The sequence below is a fragment of the Hippoglossus hippoglossus genome, chromosome 3, assembly GCF_009819705.1.
Source record: "Hippoglossus hippoglossus isolate fHipHip1 chromosome 3, fHipHip1.pri, whole genome shotgun sequence".
NCBI lineage: Eukaryota > Metazoa > Chordata > Actinopteri > Pleuronectiformes > Pleuronectidae > Hippoglossus > Hippoglossus hippoglossus.
The window spans coordinates 2,330,681-2,347,565 of NC_047153.1; the positions used below are offsets into that span (position 1 = coordinate 2,330,681).

At 43.0% G+C, this 16,885-nt stretch overlaps 2 protein-coding genes and 1 long non-coding RNA gene across 3 annotated transcripts in view; all 3 read left to right on the forward strand.

Annotated features, from left to right (window-relative positions):
- Positions 1-6,071, forward strand: LOC117759316 (NACHT, LRR and PYD domains-containing protein 12-like; the record flags this gene model as incomplete). Its single annotated transcript, XM_034581383.1, has 7 exons — positions 1-946; positions 1,001-1,340; positions 3,489-3,662; positions 4,198-4,374; positions 4,751-4,927; positions 5,306-5,474; positions 6,063-6,071. Coding segments are annotated over 7 exons (1,992 nt in total), but the record flags the coding sequence as incomplete, so codon positions are not given.
- A 1,218-nt stretch (positions 6,072-7,289) lies between these two features.
- Positions 7,290-8,916, forward strand: LOC117752744. Its single transcript, XR_004612131.1, has 3 exons — positions 7,290-7,633; positions 8,290-8,296; positions 8,782-8,916. It is a non-coding gene; the product is annotated as an uncharacterized LOC117752744 (long non-coding RNA).
- Positions 8,917-12,926: 4,010 nt separating this feature from the next.
- The window catches only part of LOC117759317 (NACHT, LRR and PYD domains-containing protein 12-like), a gene marked incomplete at its 5' end in the record, with an annotated part of 75,895 nt that continues 71,936 nt past the window's right edge, over positions 12,927-16,885 (forward strand). Inside the window, 2 exons of the mRNA XM_034581384.1 lie at positions 12,927-13,916; positions 13,968-14,266. Of these exons, the coding sequence (XP_034437275.1) occupies positions 12,927-13,916; positions 13,968-14,266 (1,289 nt within the window). The remainder of the gene's footprint in view (positions 13,917-13,967; positions 14,267-16,885) is intronic.

Below are 16,885 nucleotides of genomic sequence, written 5' to 3' on the forward strand. Positions count from 1 at the left end.
ATCTTTGATGGCCTGGATGAAAGCAGACCTTCTCTGGACTTCAACCACAGGAAGCTTGTGTCTGATGTCACACAGAGGTCATCAGTCAACGTGCTGCTGACAAACCTCATCCAGGGGAATCTGCTTCCCTCGGCTCTCATCTGGATAACCTCCAGACCTGCGGCGGCCAATCAGATCCCTCCTACATGTGTTGACAGGGTCACAGAAGTACGAGGCTTCACTGACGCCCAGAAGGAGGAGTACTTCAGGAGGAGATTCAGTGATGAAGAGCTGTGCAGCAGAATCATCTCACACATCAAGACGTCCAGGAGCCTCCACATCATGTGTCAAATCCCAGTCTTCTGCTGGATCAGTGCTACAGTTCTGGAGCACATGTTGACCACAGACCAGAGAGGAGAGCTGCCCAAGACCCTGACTGACCTGTACTCACACTTCCTGCTGGTTCAGACAAAGAGGAAGAACAACAAGTACGGTGAGGGACATGAGACGACTCCACAGCAGCTGACGGAGGCTGACAGGGACGTTCTCCTGAAGCTGGGGAGGCTGGCGTTTAAACATCTGGAGGAAGGAAACATCATGTTCTACCAAGAAGACCTGGAGCGGTGTGGTCTTAATGTCACAGAGGCCTCAGTATACTCAGGAGTTTGTACTGAGATCTTCAGAAGAGAGTGTGTGATCTTCCAGAAATCAGTCTACTGCTTTGTTCATCTGAGCGTTCAGGAGTTTCTGGCTGCAGTCTACATGTTCCACTGTTACACCGAGAGGAACACAGAAGAACTCAACAACTTCTTGGGAACATATGGGAACACAGACAGTACCTTCTCCCTGGATGACCTCCTGAAGAGAACCATGGAGAAGTCCCTCACCAGTACAAATGGTCATCTGGACCTGTTTGTTCGCTTCCTTCACGGCCTCAGTCTGGAGTCCAACCAGAGAGTCTTAGGAGGCCTGCTGGGTCGGACAGAGAACAATCCAAATATCATCCAGAGAGTCTTAGGAGGCCTGCTGGGTCGGACAGAGAACAATCCAAAGATCATCCAGAGAGTCATCAACAACTTGAAGGAGATGAAGAGTGGTGACATTTCTCCTGACAGAAGCATCAACATCTTCCACTGTCTGACTGAGATGAACGACCACTCAGTTCATCAGCAGATGCAACAGTTCCTGACGTCAGAGAACAGACCGAAGGAGAAACTCTCTGAGATCCACTGCTCAGCTCTGGCCTACATGCTGCAGATGTCAGAGGAGGTTCTGGATGAGTTGGACCTGGAGAAGTTCAACACATCAGACCAGGGTCGATGGAGACTGATCCCAGTTGTGAGGAACTGCAGGAAGGCTCAGTGAGTCCAGACATGATCAATAACATGTTCAATCAGTGGAGATGAGTCGTAATATATACTTTAATATATGTATACATTTGGTTTGTATAAAAACATTCTCATTGATCTCATTTACATATAAGAGCAACTAGATCAGATGTCGAGAGTGAAATCCAAGTGATCACTGTGCTGGAGTTTGAACATGATATCTCAAGTCACATTCCTCAAGCTCAAGGACCCGTATATACTGTATATATATATATATATATATATAAGAGCTGTCAAGATTAACGCGTTATTATTATTATTTTAACGCATGCGCAGAATGAGCCGCTCCATGAACCCATACCCGCCCCCACTCACTCCATCGATTCATCGATTCAGAACCAAACACATGACCGGACATTTGTCACCTGAATCATCCCAATAAAAAATGAACTGTGAACGTGAACTGGTTCATTTTCATCTGCATGAACTGAACTTGGAACTCGTTCTTTTTAAGTGTGAACTGGCTCAACACTGCTTCTGCAGATGGGCTCAGATTCTGATTTCACATTCACATTTAATTGTGTAAAGGTTTGGTTGTTTGTTTGAAGCATGTATGTGCATGTAGGAAATTTCATTGGCTATACGAAATGCCAGTCATCAGAACAATCGGTTGAAATCGGCTCAGTCTCTACACGACAGAAGTCCTTCAACGAGGTGTCTCATTGGCTATTGTAGGCTGTGGACAGGACATGCCCACTCCTATTGGGTCAAGTAAGCTGTCAATCTAAAGTTCAGAGTGCAGCCTCCATTTTGAAATCAAGATATCGGCTATGTTTACATACTAACGGGAGTTACGAGGGAAAATACATCAAAGGTTACACATAGCTGCCGGCTAGTTTGAAATGATGCAACAGCATTCTGTGGGTATTTATTGATGTAATAATGTGTTTTGGACTAAACGTGTTACTGGATTAGATCGTCTGGACCTTTGGAAATGTAACAAGACTGAATGTTATCGATCTGTGGATTACGATGAGGCTTCTTAGGTGAGTGACCTCGATTTGGTTATTGTTTTTTTTTTGTTGGTGGTGGTCTGACAGAGGCGTTGATTGTAATTGCTGCGGTGATCATATCTTGAAATGGTTTGCATCAATCGAATCACAAGAATCTTAACTTTCCAAAGATATGTCGCATCAGTACCTAGCTATATGAAGCAGTTGTGTAAATAACAAAGTTTGACGCTTCGACGGGCGGGCCGTCGGACTGTTAAGAGGTAAAAAAGAAAAGAAAACAGTTTTATTCAACCATCCTATATTTGTTTTTAAAAAAGATCAAAGGCTAAGAAGCCTCGATTGTTTAGGATAAAGGTTCTTTGAGTTTGATAAAGAAATTTTATGTTCTAAATAACATCATCCTATGTTTGCTCAGAGGCAAAGCAAAGAGACAGCCACATTTAATTATGGTGTGGTATGTTTTAGTTTGATTTGATTTGATTTTTCTTTTGGACTTGTCATCAATAACAAAACTAATTTTAAATGTATATATCCGTCTTCTGTCATTTATCTTTCTGTTCCCACAACAATATACAGAGATAAAGGGGATTTTTCAGTCATTTAGAAACGGTGATTAATCAGATAAATCACAGCTTCTCTGTGTTTAGGATGAGAATCACTGACTGTTCCTTTAAACTGAAGAAGCAGAACTGGAAATATCGTTTATTCTTCTTTCTGGTCAAACTAGAATTACCACCCTGCGTTTGTACGCCACCACCAACCAGTGCAGTGTCCGTCCCTCCAGGTTCCTGACATGTTGCATTCACAATAATATGAGGTCACTGTAACCTTTGACCTTTGACCTCTGAAATCTAATCAGTTTATCTTTGAGTCCAACTGGTCAAAATGTGAAGAAATCCCCTAAAGACAGACTTGAGACATCAGGTTCAAGAGGACAGAAACATGTTGTGTGACCTTGACCTTTGACCTTTGACCACCTGAATCTAATGAGTTCCTCTGTCAGTCTAAATGAACGCTTGAACCAAATCTGAAAGGATTCTCTTGAGGAGTTTTCAACATGTTCATGAGGCAAAGAGGGGATTTACCAGGGTGAGGGTCACATGATCACGTTTTGTTTGAATGTTGTGTTTCCTGATTTTATTCTAACAGATATTTTCTTTAATTACAGACTCGGTGGTTGTGGACTCTCAGAGACTCACTGTGAAGTCGTGGCCTCAGCTCTGAAGTCAGACCCCTCACATCTGAGAGAACTGGATCTGAGTGAAAACTACCTGCAGGATTCAGGAGTGAAGCTGCTGTGTTCTGGACTGGAGAGTCCAAACTGTGGACTGGAGACTCTGAGGTCCTTAAATCCTTCTTCACTTTTCCAACTTTCTTTCTTATTGGGTCATTATTTATTTAAATTGTCTCAGTTCTGCTCTGCTCACTGTCCCTCAGTCATCTGTCACTCACCCAGCCTGTCAGTCACGTCCTCCTCATCAACTCCATTCACCTGCACTCACCTGCTCCTGATCACTAAGAAAGTGTCAGTAAATAACATGTGGACTGAGGCCGAGCACTCGTCCTCCTCAGGTTTTCAAAATAAGACACATTGTTATTGAAACACGTTGGACAGTTGATAAGTATAAAAACAAACAGGAAGTGACTGTCAGGAGCCATCCCTACTTTAAACAGTGTTTAATTACACAAACCTGCTCAGTGACCAACACAGTGAAGAAGCTGATGAATGAAACAATGGTCCAACATGTCTGATCTGATGTTTATCTTCAGGTCACAGACTGGACTGAGGTCAGCAGCATGTTGAGAGTCTGTGTTGACATGATGACGATCCACAACAACAGGAGGACACATTCAAATATTCATATTTATTTATCCAGGTTGGAGGACTGCAGTCTGTCAGAGATCAGCTGTTCTTCTCTGGCTTCAGCTCTGAGGTCAAACCCCTCTCATTTGAGAGAACTGGATCTGAGTAGAAACAACAACCTGCAGGACTCAGGAGTGAAGGAGCTGTGTGGTTTTCTACAGAGTCCAACCTGTCGACTGGAGACTCTGAGGTCAGTTCACTGACTGACTTTTGTAGATCTCATATCTATAATACAACATTTATACCCAATTGATCTCATTAATTCTAATTTAACATAATTCGTACATAACATGAATCCATTCATTAATTAATCTGTGACATTTTAAATATTCAGCTTCTTGTTAAAACACATCTGAGTTTATTTCTGGATTTCCTAAACTGATCTGCAGGACAGAGACCGGGTCCAAATTATCTATTTTCACTGAATCAGGACTCGTTTTCAGTCCAACATGTCTGATTTCATATTTATCTTCCATGTTATGAGTCTGTGCTCACATGAATATTTGTATGTTATTTTCACACATGAACTCAGTTTAATTTACAGTTAAGTTTTATTATTTATTCAGGTTGGAGGACTGCAGACTGTCAGAGATCAGCTGTTCTTCTCTGGCTTCAGCTCTGAGGTCAAACCCCTCTCATTTGAGAGAACTGGATCTGAGTAGAAACAACAACCTGCAGGACTCAGGAGTGAAGGAGCTGTGTGGTTTTCTACAGAGTCCAACCTGTCGACTGGAGACTCTGAGGTCAGTTCACTGACTGACTTTTGTAGATCTCATATCTATAATACAGCATTTACACCCAATTGATCTCATTGAATTCTAATTTAACACAATTCCTCTTCAAACATAACATGAATCCATCATTAATTAATCTGTGACATTTTAAATATTCAGCTTCTTGTTAAAACACTGAGTTTATTTCTGGATTTCCTAAACTGATCTGCAGGACAGAGACCGGCTCCAAATTATCTATTTTTACTGAATCAGGACTCGTTTTCAGTCCAACATGTCTGATTTCATATTTATCTTCCATGTTATGAGTCTGTGTGACATGAATATGTGTTTCTTATTTTCACACATGAACTCAGTTTAATTTAAAGTTAAGTTTTATCCTTTATTCAGGTTGGAGAGTTGCAGACTGTCAGAGATCAGCTGTTCTTCTCTGGCTTCAGCTCTGAGGTCAAACCCCTCTCATCTGAGAGAACTGGATCTGAGACTAAACGACCTGCAGGACTCAGGAGTGAAGGAGCTGCTTGATCTAAAGCAGAGTTCAGGCTGTCGACTGGAGACTGTGAGGTCAGTAGATGGTTGGAGTCAGTCCACGCTGCTTTCATCAGTATTTTACTAAACACAGTCAGTATCACAGTACAGATCCAGGGTCTGTGCTACCAAGCAGGATTTGTGGTTATCAGGTTAACTTCAAATTTAGTATTTTCTGTCGTACGAAGCTCGTCCACTTCTTAACGAGTTAAATCACCATGGTAACTTCTGATGAACAGCTAACCTGCTCCAGGTTAAGTTGGAGATCAACCCGTATAAAAGCTCCGCCCACTGACCACAGTGACTCTCCACTGTTGTGTGGTGCACACTCTCCTTAAAGGGATGGATAAGGGAAGTTTAAATCAACGTCTGGTTGGTTCAGTTGATCTCTAACTCACCCAGAACATCTCAATCTCTCCAGACTCATCCTGTCACCAAAACACCAGATGCACTCAGTCAGCTTCCTGAAGATAGGTCCATGTGTTTCTATTGAGGAGTGATGTCAGAGGTTTCCACCACAGTGTGTGTCCTCAGAGACAGTGTGTGTCCTCAGAGACAGTAAGTCAGTGTGTGTCCTCAGAGTCAGTGTGTGTCCTCAGAGACAGATATGTGTCGTCAGAGTCAGTGAGACAGTGTGTGTCCTCAGAGTCAGTGAGACAGTGTGTGTCCTCAGAGTCAGTGAGACAGTGTGTTTCCTCAGAGTCAGTGTGTGTCCTCAGAGTCAGTGTGTGTCGTCAGAGACAGTGAGTCAGTGTGTGTCCTCAGAGACAGTGTGTGTCCTCAGAGTCAGTGTGTGTCCTCAGAGTCAGTGAGACAGTGTGTTTCCTCAGAGTCAGTGTGTGTCCTCAGAGTCAGTGTGTGTCCTCAGAGTCAGTGAGACAGTGTGTTTCCTCAGAGACAGTGTGTGTCCTCAGAGACAGTGTGTGTCCTCAGAGTCAGTGAGACAGTGTGTGTCCTCAGAGACAGTGTGTGTCCTCAGAGTCAGTGTGTGTCCTCAGAGACAGTGAGACAGTGTGTGTCACATCCTGGGATTCAAACGTTTCTCATCAAGAAACTTCTTCTCTTCCACTCGTCTTGTTAGTAAACAACAGATTCAGATCTCGTGGCCTCGAGTTATTTATCTCGTTCACACACGTTATTATATCATGGTCACGTGATATATTTTTACCAAATGCCACCAGGGGGCGCTGTAACTTACACATTGACACTATCCCAGATGTTTTACCAGCTGTTCTTCCTGCATTTAGCAGCTGTAACTGAGTTTCTTTTATTCTGGATCATGTGTTTGTTCTCCTCTGGTTTTTATTATAGAACAGTTTGATCCTCGTTGTGAAATATGAGGCTCTGCTGTCAGTCAAACTGTCCATGTCTGTGATTGGTCATACGCAGTAAACCCCGCCCCTTTTATGTGCACGTGCTCACACAGTGAAACATGGCTTCACCTGTAACAGCAGTAAATCCACCTCTCAGGTGTCCACTCTGCACGTTGACATGCAGAGGAAACACACTTAGCTCTTAGCGTGTTCATTCCAACACGTGAACATGAAGCAGAGAGGAAGCTGCTCCACCTCTGAACAGGACTGAAGTCCCTGCTGCTCTTTCTACTGGATGTGCTGCATCACTGACTCACAGCTGATGAAGTGAGTCTCTGGAAACACTGATGTCTTCTTCTCTCAACAGATGGAGGCTGGGATCTTTGAAAAGGTGAGTGTGAAGAGGACAGTGTGTGTGGACGGAGGCTGAGCTGTGTCCTGAGGATCCAGAGGCTGAAGCAGCAGCAGCTTGTGTGTAGAGCGGCTCTGACTGGGCCTTGTTGCTGGGAGGCAGAGTGGAGACAGAGCTCCAGAGGAATCAGAGGAGGTGAGCTGCTCTGAGATCAGCTGTCACACAGTGTCCAGTCCACCATCCTCCCTGTGTGTTCCTGTGGATGTGACACAGCATCATCACTGGATCTGCTGCTGCTCTGTCCTTTGACGCACAAAAGTCAAAGTCGTAAATATTTCCAAGTTATGTGTAGAAAAATATGCAAATTTTATGCAAATTTTACTTTCAAATGTAAAAAGTGACATTATATTTACTGGTCGGGACATGAAGCTGTGAGCAGTCGCTGTTATTAATAAATAACTGCTGAGTTCAGACAAGCTTCTTATATTTTAAAACAGTTTCACCCCTGATCCTGCTGACGGCAGCGTGTTAGCATGTTGTGTTGAAAACTAAAGACATCAGGTGAAAACCATGAGCACTGCAGGGAATCAGAAAGTGTAAAGTCGTGTTATCTGAACACAGATTGATGAGACCAGGCTGTAAATAAGATGCTCAGTACATTGAAGTATAAAGTCAACAGTGATTTCTAAGAGTCGATGTAAATAAAGAAGAAAAGAAAATGACGAGGTGAAGAACTTTTTCAGATTAAATAAGAAACAGAAATATTTTCCCCCAATGAGAAGCTGAGGTTGTTTTTCTGTTCAAAGTGAATTTAATCATGTTATTTGTCAAATAGTGAAGTTTTCATGTACATTCTCTCTGGATTCTTCACACGTGTTCATAACTGATCTGCATGTTCCTGCTCATGTACAAAGAGATAGAAGGTTTTATACAAGTGGACTTTCTTCCATGTACAGCGTTTATACAACATCGGACAATAAGATCACACTCATCGACATTTATTCACAAATGTACATGAAATAAAAGGAAACGAGGGAATATCCCTTAAAGTGACATTTTTCAATCCACAACGTGATGAACTGCAGAAGAATCATTTATATCCAGTCTGTGATCGTACTTCACGCACAGACCTCACTACGTCCAGGACATGATGTCATCACTTGTAACTGTCGGATGTCAAGATGTTGTGTAAACTCCGACAGGACGTTGGAATGTTTTATCAATGATTGTTGATTATTCTGAGTATGATCTTATTCAGGTTAAGTTTATCAGAACATACTGTTTAGATGTTAGTGTTTTATTCGGATTATTGTCTTAATCTGGTTGATACCAGAATATTGTATCCATGGAAACGTCAAGCGGTGATTGGTTGGTGAGTGACATGTCGTCCGTCACGTCTCACAGCGACCACACAGCGAGAATTTGTGATTCAATAATCAGCTGATCAGACACATGGAGGAGGCGGGTTTATGACCTATACTGCAGTCGGCCACCAGGGGGCGATGCAGATCATTTGGCTTCATCTTTATTTACTGTCTAAATTTTAACGATTTTATTTCACGGTGTTTTATTGAATGACGTCAGATAAGATCTTCTCTGTAAAGTCGCAGGTGATGGATCTGACCTGAGTTTGAGTTTCTCACTTTCCATGTTTCACTGTTTAACGGTAGAAGGTCGAAAATCTCAGCTTCAAATGATTTAATTCAACTGCTGCAGGAAAACCACGAAATCCAGTTTGATCATCACGGAAACGTCTCTTTCAAACCTCAGGTTGTTTCATTCACTTGTAAAATCTTGTGGCTGCTTTGTTTACATGAATTATTTCTTTATTTTTACATGAAAATAAACAGTTTCCACTTCATTAAAGATTAAAAATCTCTGTCGGTCAGTTTCTCTCTGGTCCACAGCTGCTCAATGATCAGAAGTTTGTGTCATTCAAGGTAAAGACCGTGGTGACGGTGTGAGTGAGGTCGAATTAGATCTGAAAGGTGGGAAACTGAAGGATGCACAGAGATAACAGGCTTTCAGAGAAGGGGTGAAGAGGTGTTTAAAGCATATTGCTGCAATTTGAGGAAGAAATTCTTCCAAAGAAAGTAGTGCTGGGAAACATGACTTACACAGTGAGGGAATATATACCCAGCTTCAACTGTCAAACATTTGGTCTTACTGCTATGACATGTAAAGGAAAAAGAAGGTGTGCTAGATGTGGTGAGGATCATGAGTATGAGCAGTGTGGGAAAGGGATGCAACCAAACTGTTGTAAATGGAAACCATAGTGTGGCATGTGGAGGATGTGAAGTAATGAAGAGCGAGGTAGAGATTCAACAGGTCAGGGTACAAAACAAAATCACATATGCAGATGCTGTCAAGATGGTGAACCAGAGGAGAGGTAGAGAGTCAAGACACAAATGAAGAACAACTCATTAAGCAGCAAGAAGAACCAAAAGAGGACAGAGTGTGGGTTGATTTAAAGAAACTAGTCACTTTTATAGCAGGAGTCATACATGCAACAATGGAAACCAAATCGGACAGAAAACAAATAATAGTAAAAGCTGCAAATCATGTGAACATTAATGAACTGACTTGTGAGGAGGTGAGAAATGATCTGTATCCCGGACGTGGTTTGTGTGCAAGAAACATGGTTGAAACCAAATGTTAGATAGAATCCTCAATTATTCTGAGGTTATGTGTGATGGGGGGGGATCAATAAACAACTAGGAATCAATAAACTCAAGCAGATACAAGGACAGATCAGGAATCATATATTTTGCTGAGGGGATTTTAATTCACATAGCACATTGTGGGGGGGGGAGAAAGACGGACACACATGGGGAGATAATAGAACAACTATTGGAGGATAGTAATTTAATATGTATTAACGACGGGAGAGGGACAAGGATAGATGTACACACAGGTAACACTTCAGCACTGGATTTGACACTGGTATCAAGTGAGGTGGCGTGGACATGTGAGTGAGAAGTATGGGAAGACTCAATAATTGGAAGGTACCACTAACAAATATTCAGTAATATGCACATAGGCTGGGAAGTAGAAGAAAGAGAAGTCAAATCTGTTAGATGAGAAAAGAAGGAAGCATGAATCCTTCAGTATTATAACCAGAAGAGGAAGGACGGACTTTAATCGATGATTCACAGCCCAAAACTCAAACTCTCTGAGTCTGATTATCAGGAGAAGACGTTTAAAAGAACAAGTCTGGTGATATTTTATATTTTTCTTCTTGTTGATATAAACATATTGTGTGTGCATCCACAGCCTGACACATCTCATGTGTTTGTGCCATAGAGCTCCATCCGCCACTGGAAATAGTCCCCAACAAATGCATTGTTTCCTCCTGTGAGCGGCTGTTTCAGGAAGCTCCACTCCACAGGACAACGTGCTGAGTTTCACGTTGTAACGTGATACAGATCTTCCCATTCTAGAGTCAAGAAAACTGTGATTCATACAATTTAGATGAAACACACTAGTGGAAACATCACTAGGATTATTTTATATTTAATTGGATCCTTTCACCTGAGTCTTACACACTGCAGCTTTAAATGGTCTGTGAGCAACTCTCATATCTACTGTAAAGAGAGAGAGGAGGAGCCTGAGAACAGGGAGGTGTCAGACTCCATTTTCACTGGGATGAGCAGAAGGAAGAAAAGTGAGCAGGTGAGTGTGAACACAACTTTCTGAAAGTTTTACTGTCACAGTCTCACACCTGCTGTTAACATCCGTCTGCTGATCTCACCACTCTAAGTTTGTCAGTTCACACCTGGTGACAGACGTAGTTTCATGTGATCGGATCCCCAGAGACAGATGTGAACAGCAGCTGTGGAACAAAGAGCCTTCAAAGGACTAATTAACAGAGTTAACTCACAGTTTCATGTTTTATCTTCATCACGTCTGTTCATCAAGTTTTTAATAACAGAACGTGTTTTCAGAATCATACGTTACAGTCACCTGAGTGTGTGTGTGTGTGTGTGTGTGTGTGTGTGTGTCCTCACTTGTTATTTTTGGGTGTGTTTCTTGACAGACTTGTTTTTCCTGATTCCTGTGAGCTCACAGTGTTTTTCCACTCAGACTGAAGATGAGTGGTTATGAGGAGGAAGAGGAGGACAGAGCAGAGTCTCCAGGGTTCAGCTGTGTGTCTCTGAAGAGTGACATGTCCAAAGGACTTCCTCTAGACTTCAGTAATGAACCTGGACCCTCACACACAAAGTAAGAGACCTGCTACAAACATGTGAACCTCCAAACTGAATCCTCAGAGAATGAACCAGTGAATGATGTGTTCTGAATAAAAACATGTTTGTGTTTGCAGAGGTCAGGACAACAGACTGAGAGCAGAGTCTCCAGGGTCCAGCTGTGTGTCTCTGAAGAGTGACCAGTCCAAAGGACTTCCTCTAGACTTCAGTAATGAACCTGGACCCTCACACACAGAGTAAGAGACTGTTTCTACTGTGACCTGCTCTGAAGAGGATTTAGTTTCCTCTAGTGTGGCCCCTGCATTAGGACACAGCTTCATTGAAGTTGGTGACTAATCTCTCAGAATCACTCAAAGAGCTCAGACCTCCACCAAGAACCAACACGCTCCTTATGAAACCACTTTGAAATTCACTAGAGACTCATTTTTATTTGGATCTGCACCAAATTCCACACACTCATAAACATGCCCCCCCCCCCATTGATCTGGTTCACAGACCACAACCTTCTACCAAGTTTACTGGTAATCTGTTCAGAGGTGTTTTATAATCCCACTAACGAACAAACCAACCAACACACAAACATACTGGGTGAAAACAAAACCTGCTTGACAGAAGTAATGACAACCTGTGACTGTGACATGTGAGTTATCAGGAAATGTCTTCACAGGGAGAGGAAGAGGAGTCATGTTTCTGAGGAGGAGCAGTCGTCCTGCTGTGCTTCGTGTCAGGACGTCCTGAAGGATCCAGTCTCCACCAGCTGTGGACACTGGTTCTGCAGACAGTGCATCACCTCATACTGGGACCAGTCTGGTTATTCAGGAGACTCCTCCTGTCCCCAGTGTGGACAAAGATCCAGAACAGGAGCTGGAGCTCAGACAGCCGGTCAGAGCAGCACTGTACATGTGTCTGCTGATGTCTTCACTTCTGACAACAGCACATGTTGTTTTATTTTGTTCCTTCAAACAGCATCAACATTTAACATCGTTATAAAAGCACAAAGTTAAAAAGCTTTTATTTTCTGTAGTTTTTCTGTATCTGATGAAAACAATCAGCAGATTCTCAGATTCTCTGTCTCTAACATTGTTTCTTGTCTTTCAGCAGATCGTGGTCTGCAGGAGGTTTTAGATGAACATAAGCTCAGTCTGAGGAGGAGATGTGAACATGTGACTGAAGGAGCTGATGAAACAGGAAGTAGAACCCTCCTCAACAGGATCTACACTGAGCTCTACATCACAGAGGGACAGAGTGAAGAGGTTAATACTCAACATGAGGTGAGGCAGCTTGAGACGGCTTCCAAGATGAAGATCCTGCACGACACTCCCATCAAGTGCCACGACATCTTTAAAGCCTCAACTGACCAGCAGAGCAGCATCAGAGTCGTCCTGACCAACGGCGTCGCTGGCGTTGGAAAAACCTTCTCGGTGCAGAAGTTCACTCTGGACTGGGCAGAGGGTTTAGAAAACCAAGATGTGGGTCTGCTGACTGTGCTTTCGTTCAGGGAGCTGAACCTGGTGAAGGACCAGCAGCACAGTCTTCTCACGCTGCTCCGTGTTTTCCATCCAACGTTACAGAAGCTCACGGCAGAGACGCTCGCTGTCTGTAAACCTTTGTTCATCTTTGACGGCCTGGATGAAAGCAGACCTTCTCTGGACTTCAACCACAGGGAGCTTGTGTCTGATGTCAAACAGAGGTCATCAGTCAACGTGCTGCTGACAAACCTCATCCGGGGGAATCTGCTTCCCTCGGCTCTCGTCTGGATAACCTCCAGACCTGCGGCGGCCAATCAGATCCCTCCTGCATGTGTTGACAGGGTCACAGAAGTACGAGGCTTCACTGACGCCCAGAAGGAGGAGTACTTCAGGAGGAGATTCAGTGATGAAGAGCTGTGCAGCAGAATCATCTCACACATCAAGACGTCCAGGAGCCTCCACATCATGTGTCAAATCCCAGTCTTCTGCTGGATCAGTGCTACAGTTCTGGAGCACATGTTGACCACAGACCAGAGAGGAGAGCTACCCAAGACCCTGACTGACCTGTACTCACACTTCCTGCTGGTTCAGACAAAGAGGAAGAACAACAAGTATGGTGAGGGACATGAGACGACTCCACAGCAGCTGACGGAGGCTGACAGGGACGTTCTCCTGAAGCTGGGGAGGCTGGCACTTAAACATCTGGAGGAAGGAAACATCATGTTCTACCAAGAAGACCTGGAGCGGTGTGGTCTTAATGTCCCAGAGGCCTCAGTGTACTCAGGAGTTTGTACTGAGATCTTCAGAAGAGAGTGTGTGATCTTCCAGAAATCAGTCTACTGCTTTGTTCATCTGAGCGTTCAGGAGTTTCTGGCTGCAGTCTACATGTTCCACTGTTACACCAAGAGGAACACAGAAGAACTCAACAACTTCTTGGGAACATATGTGAACACAGACAGTACCTTCTCCCTGGATGACGTCCTGAAGAGAACCATGGAGAAATCCCTCACCAGTAAAAATGGTCATCTGGACCTGTTTGTTCGCTTCCTTCACGGCCTCAGTCTGAAGTCCAACCAGAGAGTCTTAGGAGGCCTGCTGGGTCGGACAGAGAACAATCCAAAGATCATCCAGAGAGTCTTAGGAGGCCGGCTGGGTCGGACAGGGAACAATCCAAAGATCATCCAGAGAGTCATCAACAACCTGAAGGAGATGCAGAGTGATGACATTTCTCCTGACAGAAGCATCAACATCTTCCACTGTCTGACTGAGATGAACGACCACTCAGTTCATCAGCAGATGCAACAGTTCCTGACGTCAAAGAACAGATCGAAGGAGAAACTCTCTGAGATCCACTGCTCAGCTCTGGCCTACATGCTGCAGATGTCAGAGGAGGTTCTGGATGAGTTGGACCTGGAGAAGTTCAACACCTCAGACCAGGGTCGACGGAGACTGATCCCAGCTGTGAGGAACTGCAGGAAGGCTGAGTGAGTCCAGACATGATCAATAACATGTTCAATCAGTGGAGATGAGTCGTTCTTCAAATACACTCAGTGTTAAATGGTTCTCATTGTTTGGGGCAGCATGGTGTTGCAGTGGTCAACACTGTTAGTGCAGCCTTTCTGTGAGGAGGATGTTCTCCTGGTGTCTGCAGGGTTTTCTCTGGGTTCTCCAGCTTCCTCCACAAACCCAAAGACATGGAGATCGGAGTTAGGTTGATTGGAGACTGAGATTCAGTGTCAGCTGAGATTGGCTCCAGGCCCCTGAGACCGCTAAAGGAGAAGTGGCTATTGGCCGGAGTGTGTGTGTGTGTGTGTGTGTGTGTGTGTGTGTGTGTGTGTTTATACGCTTGTATACGTAAATATATGTATACATTTGGTTTGTATTTATACATTCTCATTGTTCTCATTTACATATAAGAGCAACTAGATCAGATGTGGAGAGTGAAATCCAAGTGATCACTGTTTGCCGTAAATTTATTTATTTATATATATATAAGGGCTGTCAAAATTAATGATTAATTTGTGGAATTAACGTGTTCATTATTTTAACGCATGTTTCTCTGTCCTCCTCCACTCGGCTCTCACTGGAACTAATAAACACTCATCACTAGTTATCAGGACCTGATCAGCACATGAAGTCACTTAGTGTTGGTTTGATTCCACAGTTTATGAGGCTGCATTTAAACATCATGAAAATGACTCGTCAACATGTTGTGCTCAGTACAACACGAGACGCTCACAGTCAGGACTCAGTGTTAAAATGAGCGACACGCAGACATGATCCGACTCCATCGATTCAGAACCAAACACATGACCGGACGTTTGTCACTTGAATCATCCCAATAAAAAATGAACTGTGAACGTGAACTAGTTCATTTTCATCTGCATGAACTGAACTTGGAACTCGTTCTTTTTAAGTGAAACTGGCTCAACACTGCTTCTACAGATGGGCTCAGATTCAGATTTCACATTCACATTTAATTGTGTAAAGGTTTGGTTGTTTGTTTGATTTAAAAAGAAAAGAAAAAGGTTTTATTCAACCATCCTATATTTGCTAAAAAATAAAAAGAGCAATGGCCCCAATTGTTTAGGATAAATGTTCTTTGAGTTTTATAAAGATATTTTATGTTCTAAATAACATCATCCTATGTTTGCTCAGAGGCAAAGCAAAGAGACAGACACATTTAATTATGGTGTGGTATGTTTTAGTTTGATTTTATTTTATTTTTCAATCTTAATAACTATCATTTGGACTTGTCATCAATAAAATAAACTAATGTTAAATGTATATATCAGAGATAAAGGGGATTTTTCAGGCATTTAGAAACGGTGATTAATCAGATAAATCACAGCTTCTCTGTGTTTAGGATGAGAATCACTGACTGTTCCTTTAAACTGAAGAAGCAGAACTGGAAATATGGTTTATTCTTCTTTCTGGTCAAACTAGAATTACCACCCTGCGTTTGTACGCCACCACCAACCAGTGCAGTGTCCGTCCCTCCAGGTTCCTGACATGTTGCATTCACAATAATATGAGGTCACTGTAACCTTTGACCTTTGACCACTGAAATCTAATCAGTTTATCTTTGAGTCCAACTGGTCAATGTGAAGAAATCCCCTAAAGACAGACTTGAGACATCATGTTCAAGAGGCCAGAAACATGTTGTGTGACCTTGACCTTTGACCTTTGACCACCTGAATCTAATGAGTTCCTCTGTCAGTCTAAATGAACGCTTGTACCAAATCTGAAAGGATTCTCTTGAGGAGTTTTTAACATGTTCATGAGGCAAAAAGGGGATTTACCAGGGTGAGGGTCACATGATCACGTTTTGTATGATTGTTGTGTTTTCTGATTTTATTCTAACAGATATTTTCTTTAATTACAGACTCGGTGGTTGTGGACTCTCAGAGACTCACTGTGAAGTCGTGGCCTCAGCTCTGAAGTCAGACCCCTCACATCTGAGAGAACTGGATCTGAGCTTCAATGAGCTGCAGGATTCAGGAGTGAAGCTGCTGTGTTCTGGACTGGAGAGTCCAAACTGTGGACTGGAGACTCTGAGGTCCTTAAATCCTTCTTCACTTTTCAGACTTTCTTTCTTATTCGGTCATTATTTATTTAAATTGTCTCAGTTCTGCTCTGCTCACTGTCCCTCAGTCATCTGTCACTCACCCAGCCTGTCAGTCACGTCCACCTCATCAACTCCATTCACCTGCACTCACCTGCTCCTGATCACTAAGAAAGTGTCAGTAAATAACATGTGGACTGAGGCCGAGCACTCGTCCTCCTCAGGTTTTCAAAATAAGACACATTCTTATTGGAACACGATGGACAGTTGATAAGTATAGAAACAAACAGGAAGTGACTGTCAGGAGCCATCCCTACTTTAAACAGTGTTTAATTACACAAACCTGCTCAGTGACCAAACACACAGAGAAGAAGGAGATGAATGAAACAATGGTCCAACATGTCTGATCTGATATTTATCTTCAGTTCACAGACTGGACTGAGGTCAGCAGCATGTTGAGAGTCTGTGTTGACATGATGACGATCCACAACAACAGGAGGACACATTCTAATATTCATATTTCTTTATTCAGGTTGAA